This window comes from Schistocerca gregaria, unplaced genomic scaffold (genome assembly GCF_023897955.1).
Source record: "Schistocerca gregaria isolate iqSchGreg1 unplaced genomic scaffold, iqSchGreg1.2 ptg000676l, whole genome shotgun sequence".
NCBI lineage: Eukaryota > Metazoa > Arthropoda > Insecta > Orthoptera > Acrididae > Schistocerca > Schistocerca gregaria.
In genome coordinates, this window is record NW_026062059.1 from 53,287 (window position 1) to 70,432 (window position 17,146).

At 43.9% G+C, this 17,146-nt stretch overlaps 6 protein-coding genes and 2 long non-coding RNA genes across 14 annotated transcripts in view; 4 read left to right on the top strand and 4 right to left on the bottom strand.

Moving 5' to 3' along the window:
• LOC126318677 (crooked neck-like protein 1) overlaps positions 1 to 10,272 on the top strand; it is a 55,752-nt gene extending 45,480 nt beyond the window's left edge. For 2 of the 3 annotated variants that reach the window (XR_007557429.1, XM_049993483.1), the window contains exon 3: positions 10,248 to 10,272. The gene's annotated coding sequence lies outside the window, so the exon portion shown is untranslated. The remainder of the gene's footprint in view (positions 1 to 10,247) is intronic. The other variant, XM_049993484.1, reaches the window with a different exon arrangement.
• On the top strand, positions 9 to 1,388 carry LOC126318689 (zinc finger protein-like 1). The gene is made up of 7 exons (XM_049993494.1): positions 9 to 155; positions 259 to 376; positions 458 to 543; positions 621 to 707; positions 810 to 903; positions 961 to 1,207; positions 1,295 to 1,388. Exons 1-7 carry the CDS (start codon positions 63 to 65, stop codon positions 1,386 to 1,388), a joined length of 819 nt encoding a protein of 272 aa, XP_049849451.1. The 5' UTR covers positions 9 to 62.
• On the top strand, positions 2,812 to 6,112 carry LOC126318685 (uncharacterized). Its single transcript, XM_049993491.1, has one exon. The coding sequence runs from the start codon at positions 2,965 to 2,967 to the stop codon at positions 3,970 to 3,972; it is 1,008 nt and encodes a 335-aa protein (XP_049849448.1). The 5' UTR covers positions 2,812 to 2,964; the 3' UTR covers positions 3,973 to 6,112.
• Positions 9,643 to 10,745, bottom strand: LOC126318691 (uncharacterized). Of its 3 annotated transcripts, XM_049993496.1 has the most exons (5): positions 10,522 to 10,745; positions 10,289 to 10,395; positions 10,120 to 10,235; positions 9,938 to 10,054; positions 9,643 to 9,876 (listed from the first exon to the last, which is right to left on the bottom strand). In XM_049993496.1, exons 1-5 carry the CDS (start codon positions 10,684 to 10,686, stop codon positions 9,644 to 9,646), a joined length of 738 nt encoding a protein of 245 aa, XP_049849453.1. In that variant the 5' UTR covers positions 10,687 to 10,745; the 3' UTR covers position 9,643. The 3 variants fall into 3 exon arrangements, with proteins under 3 accessions (XP_049849453.1, XP_049849455.1, XP_049849454.1); XM_049993498.1 differs by having other exon boundaries at positions 10,120 to 10,152; positions 10,289 to 10,607; XM_049993497.1 differs by having other exon boundaries at positions 10,289 to 10,607.
• A 78-nt stretch (positions 10,746 to 10,823) lies between these two features.
• Positions 10,824 to 11,413, bottom strand: LOC126318700 (uncharacterized). The gene is made up of 4 exons (XR_007557433.1): positions 11,341 to 11,413; positions 11,239 to 11,279; positions 11,070 to 11,173; positions 10,824 to 11,006 (listed from the first exon to the last, which is right to left on the bottom strand). It is a non-coding gene; the product is annotated as an uncharacterized LOC126318700 (long non-coding RNA).
• An 18-nt stretch (positions 11,414 to 11,431) lies between these two features.
• Positions 11,432 to 14,761, bottom strand: LOC126318676 (ras guanine nucleotide exchange factor A-like). Of its 3 annotated transcripts, none has more exons than XM_049993482.1 (3): positions 14,517 to 14,761; positions 13,942 to 14,071; positions 11,432 to 13,757 (listed from the first exon to the last, which is right to left on the bottom strand). In XM_049993482.1, exons 2-3 carry the CDS (start codon positions 14,012 to 14,014, stop codon positions 11,713 to 11,715), a joined length of 2,118 nt encoding a protein of 705 aa, XP_049849439.1. In that variant the 5' UTR covers positions 14,015 to 14,071; positions 14,517 to 14,761; the 3' UTR covers positions 11,432 to 11,712. The 3 variants fall into 3 exon arrangements, with proteins under 3 accessions (XP_049849439.1, XP_049849438.1, XP_049849437.1); XM_049993481.1 differs by having other exon boundaries at positions 13,942 to 14,130; XM_049993480.1 differs by lacking the exon at positions 14,517 to 14,761 and having other exon boundaries at positions 13,942 to 14,156.
• LOC126318693 (gem-associated protein 2-like) lies at positions 14,296 to 15,241 on the top strand. The gene is made up of 3 exons (XM_049993500.1): positions 14,296 to 14,371; positions 14,491 to 14,711; positions 14,784 to 15,241. The coding sequence occupies exons 1-3, from the start codon at positions 14,308 to 14,310 to the stop codon at positions 15,213 to 15,215; spliced, it is 717 nt and encodes a 238-aa protein (XP_049849457.1). The 5' UTR covers positions 14,296 to 14,307; the 3' UTR covers positions 15,216 to 15,241.
• On the bottom strand, positions 15,224 to 15,916 carry LOC126318699 (uncharacterized). Its single transcript, XR_007557432.1, has 3 exons — positions 15,844 to 15,916; positions 15,629 to 15,778; positions 15,224 to 15,569 (listed from the first exon to the last, which is right to left on the bottom strand). It is a non-coding gene; the product is annotated as an uncharacterized LOC126318699 (long non-coding RNA).
• Between the last annotated feature and the right edge of the window lie 1,230 nt (positions 15,917 to 17,146).

A 17,146-nucleotide genomic window follows, 5' to 3' on the forward strand; every position in this document is an offset into this window, starting at 1 on the left:
CTCAATCACCCCCTCTATAAATTCAGCCTCCTCTCATTGACCTTCAATTAATCACCAAATAAATGGGAATTTGTACTTGCGGAAAAAAAACATCCTTGTTTTGCTTTACCCATATCAAGGTGATTTGCGACGACTGTATTCTAGAACACCCAATCGTACGTCAATCCTCCTCCTTCAAAAGAACTGTCTTCGAGAGCCTCTTCTCCATACAACTCTCTCCTGCTGACTAATACCGCTTTAATGATGCCACCTCTATAGTGTCATGTAGGCGCTTATCTAGATTGGTTGGCACTTTCAGAATGTATTCAACCCACATGCGCGGTCTGCTCGGAGTATCTGAATGAAGATGATCAAACTATTCGTTTAAAGTGTCATGGTATAAATATTGTCCATCTGTTTTTTCGTATTTTTCTAAATACCCTCGCGTTACGCTAATGCGCAGCTACCACCTCTCTAGATATTGAACATGTTCGGTGTCTAGAAAAAGTCCTGAACGAACAGGCAACTCACGAGACAAATACAGTTCTCTGCCCTTCCTGTTCAGTACGCACTTGTATCTTTCTCTCTCTACGTACTTCCTACTGCATGCTCTTTTTTGACCAATTTTGTGCTCTACTTAGGCAAGCATTCTACCTAATCCAAGCGATCATTCAAAACTAGCAGCCGTTATCAGAGAAAGCCTGTGTAGGCTCGGACATCTTCCAGAGGTATGAGACAAAAAGAAAATCTGACAGATTCATCTATTTTACCTGTTTTGAACTTTAAATTTACACAAAACATGTTTGGATAACGACCTCCTATGCCAAAAGAATTTGTCTCACGCCCAAAGTCTAGTCAGGCCAGAAGATGTTCCTAGTGTTAGAGTCAATGTAAAAGGCACTACAGAATCCTTGCAAGCAAGAGGTACGTTACGAGTAGAGATGCCTTTTTTAATGCCAGTAACTAAAAAAATTCTTCAAGACGATCAGCTGAGCCATCAATCTGAAGATGTGCCGAGCTACTGGAAGTATTTTGAATCCAGAACTTCTAGAAAGCCAGAGTCCAGTCGATATGTAAGCTATTCATCGGAAAGTGCATTGCCTACGGATAATCGTCAAAACGTTTCTCCTCAAAACGAATCGCATATAGTCTCAATTCAGATGCTCTCACCTTTAGGTAGCAGCAGAAAGATTAAAATTTCAAAATTCTACGAATATTTCAAAGCAAGGTATGTGACAAATTTTGTCCAGCTGCCCCCCGCTCCCTTTTCAACAAGACTGATTTTTTTTTAATCTTTACAATAAAAAATGCTTAGAGACCTAAAATGGAAGCGTTTAAAAATCAAGCATGGATGTATCTGTACTACTTTAATTATTTTATTGCTATCCTTCTATTTGCTTAGATGGTAAAATTGACATGTAAACCCCAAAAAGACATTAAAATTACGTTTGAATAAAATATGTATGTTTATTGTAGATGCTTTTTTTAATGCAAAGCTGTCAATTTTTGTGTGTTTGTGTATCGCAGCTCTATCCATCGAACTTGCATACAGATAAATCGGACAAAAACAAAAAAGGCAACTGGTTCAAAGACGAGACGTACAGGCATAAACATAGCAGAAATTTTACCAGTATTTGGCGTGATGTTCATGTTTTAATCTCGAATTAACAAAGATGTGTCCAGATACATAAAGAATTATAGCCGGAGAGAGAATGGCAAGCTTTCTAGGACCAGAAATAATCATACGGTCAATGAATTCGGTAAAAACACCTTTCATTGTCTTTTGACGAAAAGGAGAAATCGTGTATGTAACATGGCCTATAGCTAGCTTAGGCGGATAATGCGATCCATATTCCCCAGGAGTGCGATTACGACGTTGTTCTACCCAATTCATGTTGTGCTTTATCAGGGAATGAAAAATAAAAATGTACCATCATCGAATGTCTTCAAATACCTAAAAAAAAAAAAAAGCTGTGTTCTTCTATATTCTCAATAAAAAGGTGATAATAAAACTGTTCTTTATCCATTAAAAAAAGAGTCAACTTAGTCTTGACTGTGATTTTTTTGGTTTATAGAATAATTACTAATGAGATTAGTCTAAAAAGCAAGTCTTCTCAACTTTAATAATACCTTCAAATGGTTGTTGAGGAACACTTTAACATATATACATTGCAGTGTCAAGAATTGTTTTATCTTACCAATTGAAAAAGTTCAGGACAATGCATAAATCAAAATATGAATTTGTTGACTTGAATAATTCTTGCATGTCGCGCAATAAGATTCTGTACAATATAGAGTGAAAAAAAAAAAATTACTGCGCTAATTCAGAGTATGAGCCCGTCGAAGTCTATGATAATACGTGTAGAATGAGTGAGTGATCAGAATATACTACCTGAACTCTAGGTGCTGAAAACTGATCAATATCTGAAAAAAATTTAATATTTAAACATCAAATTTTGGTCGTTATTTATTCATGGCACTCTATTCAAGCCAATGTCCGAGGTTCATACAAATGAAGCACGTTCCGAGCCAGAAGTTCCGGTAGAAGTAAAACGAATGTTTGAGGCGATTTTCAATAATGACATGTCCACTCTGAAGCTTCTTTTGGATGAAGGATACAATCCGAATGCGCGGAATGAAGCAGGCGAAACACTAATAATGGCTGCTATTATCTATCGTCGTTTGGAAATGTTTAGAGACATTTTGAGCCGTAGACTCTGCGACCCTAACCTAACTGATTTACTTGGATTTGAAACCCCACTTCATATAGCATGTCAATCGTTGATGTATCCCAATTGCCACCCTTCCTCCTGTGATACTAATTCCAATTCGGCCACGTCACATGGTGAAGTGCTCGAAGAGGAATCTAGAGCTCAAGATAATTTTGTTCAGGCTAAAATATATAAAGATTATCAGATAGTAAAGTCGATAGCATATGATCTGATACGCGACGCTCGTACAGAATTGAACGTTTATAACAGAAAAATGTGCAGTCCGCTTATGTATGTATGTGCGAATAGCTGTGTGGATGTCGCATTGGAGCTTGTACAACGCGGAGCTAAAGCAGACGCACCAAACTCGGACAACATCTATCCCCTGCATATTGCATGTGAGAACGACCGGATCGATCTGGCTAGAGTTTTGGTTGAGGTAGGAAAAGGGAACACAAATGTAGCTGACAACGATGGTACAACGCCATTACATCTAGCAGCTTCCAACGATTCAATATCTCTGTGTAGACTGTTGATAGAATATGGAGCCAACATTTATGCTCGTACTAAGCAAAACAGGTTGCCTTATGAATTTACACACAACAAGGAGCTAAAGAATATTTTGAAGGGTATGTGTACCTCTTTGACCCACCCACTGCAGATTGATTTCATCGAATCGCCGCTATTAGGTGACTCGTGTATTGGTATGACTATGTGTCCTGGAAGAAACAAGAGGCAACATCGGAGAAGTCTCGAAGCCGACATTGAAGTGCTAGTACAAAATAAAGTGGATGTGTTGGTCTCACTGATTCAAATCAGTGAATTAGAAGCGATGGGAATACCTGACATGATCCAGAGGGTAAGAAATGCGGGAATAGAAGTACTACATGTTCCAATTCCGGACAAGTGGATTCCGTCGAGCATGAGGCTTTTGGCAAATTTGATCAATAGAATTTTAGAGTATATCCATGCGTCTAAGCGCGTTGTCGTTCATTGCAATGGTGGAAAGGGTCGGACGGGCTTTGTTGTTGTCGCCACTCTTGTGACACTTGGAATGGAGCCAAGAGAGGCGACGCAGCTGGTCAGGTCTGTAAGAAAGGGCATGTTGTACAATCCGGCACAAATACTGTATATCAGAGCGTACAAATTGAATTTGAGGTCTATGAATCCAGACAGAATATTTAAGTATCCCATGCCAATACCAATAGAGCTGGGTGAAAAAGAAGGTATACGTGATATGGATCCCGAAAAGGATGCTGAAGACGAGAAAAAGCAAGCTTAAAATACGCTTTTTGACATTTAAACAGAGATTTTAGATTTTGACAGCCCGATCTCCACTTCTCGTAAGAACAGCGGGATCAGAGCTTCATGCCATCTCTCTATGACTGACTGGAATTCGTTGGCAGCTGACAGGACTGAGTGGCAGTCTCAAAAGGAATTTGATCTCATAGCAAATTGCCTATTCAATTGGGTTTAGTCATTTGTAACAAGGCCTGATTTTTAAAAACGTGCAATGTACGAGGGACGGGGCGTGGCCAAGGTGCACGCGCACCCAGCCGTTATTTGAGATCTGGAGTACGTGATAATATTCAAAAATAGTTTGTACCTTCAAGATTCCCAGCAGAATTGCGTCTCGAACTACACTGAGTACGGCTGCGAGAGGATGGTGGAAAAAAGAAATACAAGGTTATTAAAATGCAGGAAGAGCTGGCATTGTTTTTTTAGCGGCAAAAGATCTTGAAAAAAGAGAGTAAAACATCTTTTCAGAAGTACAGCGCCTATATTTTGAAATCCAAAAATCATTTCATTGGTGTTTTCGGTCTTCTACAGCTATTGGTACATCGCCTTGAGGTGGTTGAATTGCTTGATCCATTGAAGAGTCGATGATACCCGCGCCGGCGGTTTCGATTCTATTAGGATCTACTTTGTATATCCATTTTTGGTATAGATACAGAATAAAGACAACGTCATCTCGGAAGCACTGGATTCGATGCATGGTGGGCATTCTGATAATGAAGACGAAAAGGTCATCTATGAAGGTGTTGATAGCTTTGTAGCAGAAGACTTGCCAAGGTAGGTGCGCAACACTTTTTAGTCTGTAATTGATGAATAGTTGTGGTGTCATCATGATGAATGCAAAGGTGTAGATAAATCCGGCCAGAGACGAGATGACCCAAGAGTACCATGATTTGTATTCGTGGTAGATGAGTGTGTAGATAGAATATGCAATGACCAGGGGATAGAGGGCCCAATACAAGTATCGCATAGCCTGGTCGTCGAAGGCCTTGGTAGAAGTGTATCCTTCGCGCTCGGTGACAGAGATCCAATAGAAGTATTTGGGGTGGGGAACCAAGCGGATGTGAACAGCTTTTGTGATTTTCCAGAAATTGATTGCTGTCGATGCGAAGGCAGAAAGAAGGATCATCCAGCTAGTGTCGTTGTCGATCAGATATAGCAGGATGATGATGTCTGAAATTACTTCCATATACAGTCCGCGAAGAGAGAGTCCGCGCATAGATTTTTTGTTTTTTCCAGAATTGGACGTCGCTTTTGAATGCTAAGATATCCAATATTGTGTGCAGGATTGAAACAACTGCTGTGACGATAAGAATCCAAGGTGGGTTGTCCACTAGGACCTGTTTGACACTTTCGAAGACGTCATCGCCTTCGCCCAGGAGTTTACTTTGCCAGGTCAGGGACTGGGTGAATTGTTCGAAGAAAGAAAATTTGGCAATAGAGATTGGTTCGTAGCGCAGGCGGAGCGTGAGGCGTTGCGAGTTTTCATCGACTGGTGAGTAATGTTCACGAAGTTCCCAGAAATCATTAATATATAGCAGTGGATAATAATTCCCATTTTGGTCGAAGAAAAAATACGATGCAATAGGCTGTGGAATTGAGTTTTTGTAGACCGTGAAATCGTTGACCAGAGAAATTGTCAGGTTGCCATTCCAGAAGGGCACGGGTGGCAAAGAGCTTGAAGATCTAGTCCAAGCTGTGGTCGAATTTGTGGGGGGCGATGCCGTGGTGTCAAGACCGAAAAGATTTTTGCGGTTTTGTTTTCTGGGGGTGAGAAATACTTGGTTAAAGAATAGACCCGGTATATTGTCCAGAGGTCTTGATCATCTTCGAGATGGGAAAGCAAGTTTTCCTGGTGTTTCAACACAAAGATGTGGCTATAGAGAGAGCCGTTGGAGAACAAGCACTGTTAAAAAAAAATTGGTTGGCAGGAGATTAAAAGAGAAGTCTATCAAGACGAGAGATTTTGCTGAAAGCTGAAGTCGAATTCATGAAAATTCATAGGTAGAGGAAGGGGGAAAGAATGGTTTGCTATCGTACAGATGGTGTATCGAATTCTATAAGTTCTTCACGGGTATTTGAAGGGTCCCAACTACCAAACTCAATACCCGTATTACCCATTTTAATCCTTGTTTTTTACTTAATTCTTTCACCACAGACGTTTTTTCTTCAGAATCAGTTATGATAATGTGCAAGTCCTAGAAATAAGATATATTTTGCACCAAGTAACACACGCGAGACAGATTGCATGCACATGTGATGATCTGCGCAACCCTACATAGATATTAGCAGATGGTTCTCTGTTCTGCGTCTGCGGTTTTGAAAGGAGGGTTTTTTTTCGTCTATACATGCGTACCAATAGGGTACCTTGAGGAATGTTTAGCCGATGGTGCGTGGTCAGGTTCTGGCCTTGCAAATCGTCGTTTTGACTGTTCGAATTGCCATGATCGACGCGCTTTTGAAACGGGTTTCCGAAAACAATCAAATAGAAGCACGTAATGATTATGAATCTTGATAACACCGACGAAAAGGATGACCCTGCAGATGTATTATGTTCTTGTGGTGCGCCTTCTGGTGACATATGGATTATTTCACGTGTGAATGTGTTTATCAAAGAAAAACAACATCCGTAAAGGAGAAATTTTCGTTTTGTCATAGCTAATTTAATTTTTTTTGTAAATTCTTCGTTCGTGAGTAGGTGGAGGAATACAGGAACGAAAGGATAAGGGTGGTGCAAATTGATTCTTTTTGGTTTTCACATCTATTGCAGTTCGATGCACGACGTTTTATTTGAGTGGTTTCTGCCGTTGGGGGGGCGATTCATAACTCACAAGATGCATTTTTTCACAGGCTGTTTGGTACGCTTTTTTTGTGAGGTCGAGCATGTAGACAAGACATACTACTGCATTTTCTGTATATGGTGTTTGAGGCCGCCGAGAGCGGCGACTCATTTTTTTTACTCGACATAGGGCTGATATGCACGACCCTTAATAATGTGTTGTCACGCGTTTTTTAGTTCGAGACATTTGGTCGTACGTTGAGTTGCTGGAACGGACGTGCGCGCTTCCAACGATACAGCAGGTATTGGCACATGTGAAAGCCTTTATCTGCGTGAAGCAGAGTTTATTGACCCAAGCTAGGATGTTTTGGATAGCCGTTTATCGAAATTCAAAAACACAAAAAAACGGAATTTTTTAATGTTCAAGGGATTAGGTTTTCAATGTTGCCTAACTGTCCGAATAGAGATGCAGGAGGGCAGCGTCGGCGGCGCATGTTTCAGAGGACAGCCAACAACAGGAAAGAACAATTTCTAGTGCAATGTTGCGATCGAATCAAGAGGATGAGAAGTTCGCTTCAAATGGCTAAAAGACAGGAGCTGTCAGGAGGCGGGCGCAGTCATTCCGAAGAACGGGGTGGTAATTTGCCAAAATTCGACGACGCCATGCATGTCGCCACAAGAACGCCAATGTTTGGATTTATAAGGCAGACATTGTGTGAGTTTAATCGTCATGCTTCCACCGAGTTAGACCCATGTACAATAACTCTAAGAGAGGAGGAGGATTTGGTAGCCTTGTTGTGGAACATGCTATACAAGGACTTAGAACCAGAGGGTGAGTGCGTGTATAAAAAAGGGAAAGATGTGTGAAGTCAAGTGCTTACTTTTACGCCTTTCAGAGAAGCGTTTAGTCGATTCTTACCTGGTTCGTGAGTATGAACATCATTGTAATTTGCAAGAAGAGGAATTGGGGTATTTGGTCCAGCAGTATGAAGAAGATCAGTCTCAGATGGTACATAAATCTTGTCTAAGAGCAAACAATTCAAACGGTTTTTATGTTAATTTTTTTTTACAAACTAGTTGGTTTTGTGTCCGATATGCAGAAAAGGTAATTTGTTTTTGATACGAGACGAAAAACTTGTGGGTTGCTCCTGTGATGCTCGAATAGGCCCTTTGCCGGACGACGTTGATTTGACGGCTATTTTCGAGCGCATTCAAGGACACATTGCGAGACATGCCGAGGCCTGTCCTTATCAGCCAGTGTTTTACATACAAGATTACCATGTTGTCAAGAGGCTTTGTGTGGGATGCGATGCTTGTTCAGAGGGTGAGGAGACAGTGTTATTGTAGAGACATGCTGGGCGCGGAGTCGCGCCTTTTCGGCACCTTTTTGGATGGTTGGCGAGTGGGACAGGGATTCTCTTGAGTCGCGCGTATATTGTGCTAAAAGGTGGTTCTGATCACATCGCGGGTGTGTTTTTCTGAATCACGTATAGCGCCGACGTATTTTGGAGTAGCAAGAGATTGCGCTTTGTAGCGAAGAATGAGCTGCTTGCATGCAACAGCAAACGAGCAGAATATGGGGCATTGTACTGCCAAATCAAGGCAGCTTTCTTCTCTGGAGGACGGCAGCGAATTGTGGTCTCGTGAGGTTTTCTTGAAATTCGTGCAGATCAGAGTGTATTATGAAAAAGAAATGTATTATGTGTACATGTATGGTTTCTAAAAAAAATTTCGTGGTCCTATATATTTGCTCTGAGTAGCTGAAAATTTTATTTACTGTGAACGAGAAATGGAAACTAGGTGGGAGTGGAAGCTTGGTGACACATGGAAGCCCTATGATAGCGTTATTGACAAGGCTATGACCAGTGTGTACAACAGTGGCGCACAATTGATGGAAGTGCAGATAAACAACGTATCTTACATCATTGACTTTAAGAGCATGAGACAAATGGTTAAGAGCGATTCCAAGCGCTGGCGTCGAATTAGGAAGGTTCAGGCACCTCGACCCGTCAAGAGTGTAACAACAACTATCGTGGTCGACAATAAGCCCCAGCTGGCAACAAGTACGTTAAGTTTTTTTAAGAAAAAAAAATGCAGGACTTACACAAAAAAAGATATGAGTCCAATTCAGGCAGAAGTCGTTTATAGCAACGGACAACCGTTCGCTTCGACGTCGTCAGGTTTGGTTCCTATGGTGACCGTGCCGACGCCTCAGGGCTCCGTTTTCGCCATAGACAACGGATCTGGCACATGGGTCAGGGTAGAGCCGTTGGTATCTAGTCCGATGGCAAACACAACTGTTTATCAAGGTGGCCAGCCTGCGACGTTGCACACAAGTCCAACGATTGTGAATCAAACTGGAATGCAGCAGCCAATGCAACAGCAGCAAGCGGTTTTCACACCAGAATTCCAGTATGCCTCCCCACAGATGGCCGCTGTTCCTCAGGCCTACTCCTACTCTAGACCGCTTAGAATTCCAGATTCTCCACCGGACCTCCGTTATTAGAAAAGAATTTTTTTTCACTGATATCATCGTCACATGTAAAAAAATTAAAAGTGTTTACCCTCCACATTCCCATCATCGATTGAAATCTCCTTTATCAGGACAGTTCTAGAGTGTCATATAAAATCATATGGGCATTTACCTCTAACAAAGTAAGTTAGAGGCTGCCGTTCAAAAATTCACAGTATCCGGCATCCGGAGAGAGGATACTGTAGGGGATGTGTTATGAGATTTCGATGAGGCATATTATGAACCGTCTCGTGTATCGATCATCATCCATAGTAGAACCCATCGCGCAGGACCTCAAACTTCGAGGACTAGGAAGTTACTCTTGATATCCTAAGCTTTAAAAAAATTATGGGACTATTTTTTTTTTTATTTAATAAAGCATCCTCTAGAATCTAATAAATCTAGGTTGTATTGCATCACGATTTCTGTCATGATTGCGTATATTTTATAGCATCCGTCTATTGCAGTGTCCATGACTTTTTCAAACGTGGAAAGCGGTAGCTTGGAATCCATTTGTACAACGATGACCTTGCCGGACTTTGGAAATATGGCGACAGGAACGTCCGGGGAGCTGGAAGAGTCCTCGAAATAGTTCAAGTCTGGAACAGCGTCAATTATTTAGCAGAGAGAGAATTTTTATTCGAAAAAGAAGAGGCATACCTAAAATAGGCGTTTCTTCATGGCAGCCAGCAGCGCAGGCAACCACGAAATCGCTGATAGGGATGCCTGCATCTATGAGGGCGAGAGTTGCTGCATTGATGCCGGCGCAGCGCGTTCCTGAAGGCGATAGATTTAGTCGCTTATTCAGAAAAGAAGAGGATTAACTTAAAAGATGTACAAACCTCCGTCAGCTTGAACAACTTGAACAAAGATGTCTATTTGACGGTTTGGATACAGATAGGTAAGAATGGCGGCTTCAAATGTTTGTTTGATGATGAGAGATATTTCAGTAGAGCGCCTGCATACAAAGATATGAGTAAAAAAAAAAAAAAGTAAAAAAATTAAACTTACCGATCGCCTTTTGATCTTTTTCTATGTTCGTTGGTTGAGAACCTGGCCATGAAGTATTCACAATTGATGATGGCGCGATCGAATCTAGATGTGTTTTTGACATTCACCTTTTTTGTTGATTGAGTCAGGCATGACAGGAAGTGGCTGTACGCTATTTTCCAAAGGCGAAGTGAAGTTCAAAATGCGCGGCGATTCATCGGATGGCAAAAAAAAAATCAGTCGCGACACTATACCTCTCTAGGACCGTAGACTGCGCATATGACCTTGGTGTTTCCTTGTTCATAGTAAGAGGATCCGTCTGCGTTTGCCAAGACGCCCATTTGGCATCTTATTCTACGTAGTTCGTTAGCGCGTCTACCATCGATGCGAAGTCCCTCTGGAGAGATGATCTCTTGCATGAACTATGTGCAAGAAAAAGTTTTGGCAGGGATGAGTAAGGCCGCCGCAGGGACACATTGGTCTCTATTTGAAAGCATACCATTTTGTACAAAAATAAATTTCGTTGAGTTTCAAAAGGGTTTATTTTATTTTTTTGCCACAGGTCAATTAGATTGTCTCACTCGACATGAGAGATAGGTCTTGCGAATTGGCGAAGGCCTTTGGAAGAGAGGAGAATGTGCTAGCGGTTTAATGGTCGCTTTGGTGCGATGACGAATGGGAAGACATTCCGCGATAGAACGTAGAGAAATTTGGTCTAGATAGGACGGCGTCCCAACTTCTGTATTGCAGGGTCAGAAAGAGTCTTTTGACGTTTGCGAACAAAACACGAAGGGCCGCGTACTTAGATGCGGCGATTTTGGCCAACTTGGCTGGCTGAGGTTCATCTATGATCGATATAATGCAAACGATGCAGACGAGTAGAGAGCATAGCACTTCGAAGACCAGCTAATTTTTTATGAGTCAGACAAGACGGTGAAGCGTACTGAGCAAGGAGAAAGTGCCCCACATACTTCGCTCGGGAGGTTAGAAGGCTGGCCGATTTTTCTGTAGTCTGTGCAAAGCCGGCATTAGTTTCTGTTCGTCGTAATGGAATAGAGTTGGCCCCCTCATACAGCTCCGAGCAGAAAAAGCACTATGAACTAGAAGCAACGCGCCGACGGTCAGAACGGACTGAACACCAAAAACACCCATGAGAAAATTGAATTTTTTTTTAGCCTCATATCAGTTTTTTTTTTATTAGCGAACGGACATGAGAGATGGGTAGTACAGCGTCGACTCTTCCAAAAAAATCACCACGTTTCTCCCTCGAAGTGCGTCACGGATACCCGAAGCACGCCAAGGGGAAAAAGACAGCGCCATGCCTGCTGGTTACGCAAGCGAAATTCCGAAAACAAAAATACTTCCTGTTTGTTTTTTGGGACGCAAAAGAGCGGCAGAAGAGCGGGCTCTTCTAAATCTTCTCTGCTTGGAGAAACGATGGGCGTTCAAGTATCGATGTTGTACGCTCTAAAGTCGACTTTGATTTTCTTCATCGTCTTCATCGTTTGTCCTCGTTGAGACTTTGGGACCTTTTTCTCCAGTTTCAGCGACTGCTCGTATTGCTCTTCGTCGGACAGCAGTTTCGCCTCGATGACGTATCTTATGATAGGATACACGATGGACAGGCAGTAGGGCGCCTGTTGCTTGATGGCCATGGATCGAACGACGCGGGCGATTTTTGACATTTTGTACCAATTGATCATTTTTTTCTCCTCGTCGATGAAGTCTTTGTTGCCGTCGTTCAGGAAGATGAGGTCCGTGAGGTGGACGCCCAGATAGGGTATGACGGGGGGGATGCAGCCCTCGAGCTCCATTCGGTAGCAGTAGTAGTTTCCTTCGCCGGCGTTGCTGTTCATGAGCGTACACAGGTTGTTGAACATCTCCCAGGACTTCAGGGGCAGCATGTCCCAGGTGTCGTAGAGGCGGTGAATCGCGGAGTTTTGGAGCGCGGACAGGATTTCCATGATGCCGTTATAGTTGTGGTACTCATAGAATTTTTGTGCCATACAAATAAAAAAGTTGATGGTTAGGGCGCGTTGTTTCAGACTGGTTTGCCTCAGTATTTCGCTGGAGACCCATCTGGAGATGTTGTTGAAGGAGTTGATCATGATCAGAATGTTTGGGGAGCGCCGTTCTTTGTCCGGCTTCATCCACCCGTTGTTTAGAAATTCGTGCAGGTTGATTTTCCTGAAGTAGTTGGAGTCCAGGAGGGTGATTTGACGGACCAGTTCCTCGGGGTGGATGTTCAGGAGGGTCAGGGGCTGTTTCAGCTGGGTTGGAATGAGGGGTTTGGGCGGGTCGTGGTTGAACATGACATTTTCGTCGTTGTGTTCGCCCATGGCTTGAATGACGCGCATTAGAAGGGCGGCGGGTCCCGGGAGGTCCTTCGACATGGTTTCGGAGACGAATTCCTTTATCAGGGATTTTGTTTCCTCGTCCACGAGTTTTTGGTGGTCTTCGAGCCAGAGTTTGAGCACGTTGAAGATGCGCAGCCGAATTGGGAATAGTTTTTTTTTTTGAAACGTTTCGAAGTCGATGGGCGTTTTGCCGTCTGCTGAAAGGGGGGGGTGGTCTGGAAAGGGGATGTTCCAGCGCAGTTTGAGCAGGGAGAGGACTCTGCTGGGAGTGGTGAAGCTGGGCATGTTGATGAGGAAGGTGAAGATGAAGTCCGGGTCGGAATATCCTTCCGGGGTGAGGCCCAGAATGAGTTTTTCGAGCACGGCGGCCTTGACGGCGGGAAACTCCTTGTTGTAGTCGACGGTTTCTTTGTCGGAGGCGGACATGTAGATTACGTTTTCCGGAGTTTCTTCTTTGTCGAACGAAAAGACGAGCGGATCGTACTTCGACGGGTCGTCGAACATGCTCTCGGTGATAGGGATGACTTTGTCGAGCAGGGTGATGACGGCGCCCCTGCTGGGCGGTTTTGCGACGGTGGCGGGCTTAGCAGGGGGGACTTTTTTGGAGGAGGAGAGGATTGCGGCGTTCGGTTGTTTTTTGCCTTTGCCCTCTACGGTCGAAGACGACGCCCGGTTTTTCTTCCATATCAGCTTGGAAGATATGTTGGAATCCGATTTGTGGAGGGTGGCCTTGTCGGCGAAGGAGCTCAATTCGTTGTCCTTGGCGACGGGTTTGAGTTCGGAGGTGGAAAACAGGGCGGACCTAGATAGGGGCATTTTGGAAAGATGAGCCGACAGCTGATCGCCGTCTTGGTCGGTTTGTTGAGGGGCCCCCCGAGTGGCGAGGGTGATGTCGTCGGGATGGGGGCCGTCATCGTTGGTTTGTGCGGGGCCGAATTTGGACAGAGTCGAGTCGCCGTATTGAGACCTGGCGTGAGCTCTGAGATGAAAGACGCGACCCTGGCGAAACGACTTTTCCTGAAGGGAGCTGCTGCTGATCGAGAAAGAAGATCTTGAGGGTTTTCTGAGTTGGTCGAGTCTGATTGGTCGAGTCATGTCATCGGCCGAGACCTGCGTCGTCTGGGCAGTTGGTGCTTGATCGCGGAGTCGGAGGGGTTAGGGAGGCGGGGGAGAGGGGCGTTTTCCTGAAGGAGGGAAATCGACGACTCTTCAGTCCTTTTTTTTCTCTCTGCTGAGCGAAAGAGCGTCTGTGCTTCGACTCGCGCGAGAAACAGGAGTTTCCCTCGCAGCAGAAAGCGCAGAACGAGAAAAGCGTACCCGTATTGCCCTCCGAGCATGGTGTCGAATCGCTGCTGGTCAACGGGCCTTTAGGGTGCGCCGGAAGGGACATATCAAGGGAGATTTCGTTCTGGTTGAGAGGATTCGCAGTTGAGCTTTCAGAGAAATGCTGCTATTTGTAAGTATAAAGGGATTCGCTTTGAAAAAGTCTGACGACTTCTTCCGCGCCTTGGAGAAGTTGCGGTGCAGCCGTTAGTTTTGATGTCAGGTAGAAAGGGGAATGAGTGGCCGGCTATTCGGTGGGACTGTGAAAGGAAGATTTTATGAAACCGCAATTTCAATAAAAAGTGTGTGTATTTGTTGTAACATATTTATAAAGAATTGTGAGACCTTTTTGGTGGAGCCATGATGGCGTTCGACGAGCCTCGTCCGGTATTCTTCGTCGAGGACGAGCTCGACCCGGCATTAGGTATGAGGAGGCTGGGCGAAAGGCGCCTCGAGTGGGGCGAAGCGCGCGTATCTACCGAGGGAAATGCGCGTGGTATTTACACTATGACTGATCATGCCGGACGGCTGCGTCAACGTCAGGGGAGCCTATGAATGGGCTGACGTACTTGAAGGTGGTCAGACACGAAGCAAACAGGCTGGCCGACGTCAACGTGTCTGACATAGACCCCAGAGCATACGACTCGGCGCAGAACAAGTATGTAGACCTTCAGCAGAACAGGTGCATTCCAGCACCTCCTGGATGCGAACCAAGCAACGAGTGGATAAACAGCTTCGTCGAAGGTTTTGTATTCTTAAGAAATGTGCGTAGATCCTTCGGCGCATGTCACTGAAAAAATACTCTGAATTCGTACTGAAACCGCGCGCGACCGTAGAAGTTTTTTGATTTCAAGAAAACATGTATCACATCCGACGACACGCGGTTGCCCAAAGACGAAAACGGATGGCGCCGCTTTTGCCTCGGGTCGGCCGACTCGTCGGATTCTCCCAAATTGCCCACACCGAGCCTCTTGTGCAGACTCGACGAAGTTTCGGTTGTCAGACTTCTCAAATATCACATAAGGTGGGCAACAGACAGGGAGTCGGAATTGACTGAAGAAAGCGTTGTGTGGCTGTTTTCTCTTCTGGTTGCGTTGGACACACCCCTCAATGCGTCCACGCAGGCCGAGCTGCGCTCTCTGATGTGCAGGTGCTGCGAACTCAGGTCGAAAACGCCGCCCTCGGACAGCGCATTTTTGCTGCCAAAGCTCAATATACTGATAACGATAATCAGTGTGGTGTTTGGACAGACGGAAGTCTTAGACTGATAAATAAATTTTTTTTTAATGGTTGAGGAAATGTTTACTTTATTGGCTATCTTCGGTGCGGAGGCGAGCATGAGGGTTCAATATTTTGATATCGAGTTGAGCGGCGCGCTCGAGAATTTCACGTCTTTTTTTGACAGAGACGTTGTGTGCAACTTCTGCCGCGTATCGTCGATTGTGCATAAGAAGAACATCAAGATCTTTAGCATTGCTCACACGGTACTTGTAGTAATGACAGGGAAGCAAAAATCGTGTCCTTTTATCAGACCCATAACCCACGCTCGGCAATGCTCTAGTCCCTTTGATTCTGCGCCTCATGCGGTTGTCAATTCCACGCGGTCTCCTGTACGAGGTCCTCTGAAGGGGTCGAGCGGTCAGCGCATATCAAACCGTGAAAAAAAAAAAAAAAAACGTACAGAAAGTCTGTAATATCGCTCGGCATGGTGGCGGCGGAATCGCGAAGTCCTCTTTTTGAGGATCCGCAGATTATTGAGGGGCTTCGGCATATTGATTTAATTAAAACGGCTCGTATTCAGAGAACGGGGAAGTAGAGGTACACTCGCCGGCTTCAGTCCCAAGAGTCAGAACAAAATGGAAATAAATGCCAGAAACGAAAGAAAAAATAACGTACGTATAAGAGAAGAAGCGAGGGAAGTGAGGGATCTCAAACTATTCGATCGAAAAAAAAAAGAAAAAAACTTTTTGCTTTTGATAGTTTTATCTCTCAGAATTCATAATATGATAGACGCTCATCATTGAACACGTCCCATTCTATGTGCTTACGATTCATCCTATATTGTTTCTCCTCCCCTCATTCCTATATATTATCTGTTATTTTTATACACTTCGACGTTCTTAGCTGTTCCCTTCCCTCTCTCAACTGCTCTCAAACTTGCCACCTCAACTCCTTCATTACATATACACCATTCTTCCTTTTTATACGCATGTCCCATATAACTTTTTATACAGTCTTCTGTCTGCCCGTATTTGTTTGTACCTCACCATCTTCCGTCCTCATTGTTCCCATTTATTTTGTCGTGCTTTTTCACTCATTAATCTTTTCTATTCGCTATTCATCATCTTTTCTCCATGCTCGCCTTTTCTCTCCGGCATTCAATACCAATTATACATTTCAATCGCCAGCTTATCCTCTAATCACACAATTCGCTCTATATCTACATATTCTCATTGTTGAATTCCTTACATCTGCTCACCGTCATTCTTCACCCTTTTTATTCCTTCTGCTCGTCCTTCGTCCTTTGTGTTCACTGTTTATCATCCTTCTCCGCACCCCCATCATTTCACTTTACCCTTTTGCTTAGTTTCGCCACCTTATTCTCAGTGTTCTCTCGCTCACACTTCTCTGCTCTAAACATCACTACCGCGTATTCTCTATATCCTTCTTTAGTAGCGTTTACTCGCTCCGCCTATTGAATCCGCCCCCAGCATGTCAACAATGACTAGAGTGTTGGTTACATGTCAACAGACATGTCATCGAGAATGCGCATACTACAGGCTTAATGTAGTATTGTTGTATTCCATATTGGCTGCTATGTGCTGCTATAGATGCCGTTCTTTCCATAGTTATTGGGTATCCCAATGCTCGTATTCTGTATCTCCTGGCACATGTCGAAATGTTGATGTCAAGGTGTCAGCTGTCATTGTCACACATAGCAGTTATACCACGTATGCATTGTGTACTCCACATGCTCTTATACAAAAAATTCAGTAAATTATTATTAAAAAAACGTTACATTAGTTTATCGCAGGCGCTGCTTCTTCTGCGGCTGGCATCATTGTGTACCCTGGCATACACTGAAACATCACTACTATGTTCGCTGTTGTTGTCAAAAACAACATTGCTATTATACATGTGTAACTAATAGGAACTAATATGTCATGAACGTGTCCCCCACGTACACTCAATCTCTCCT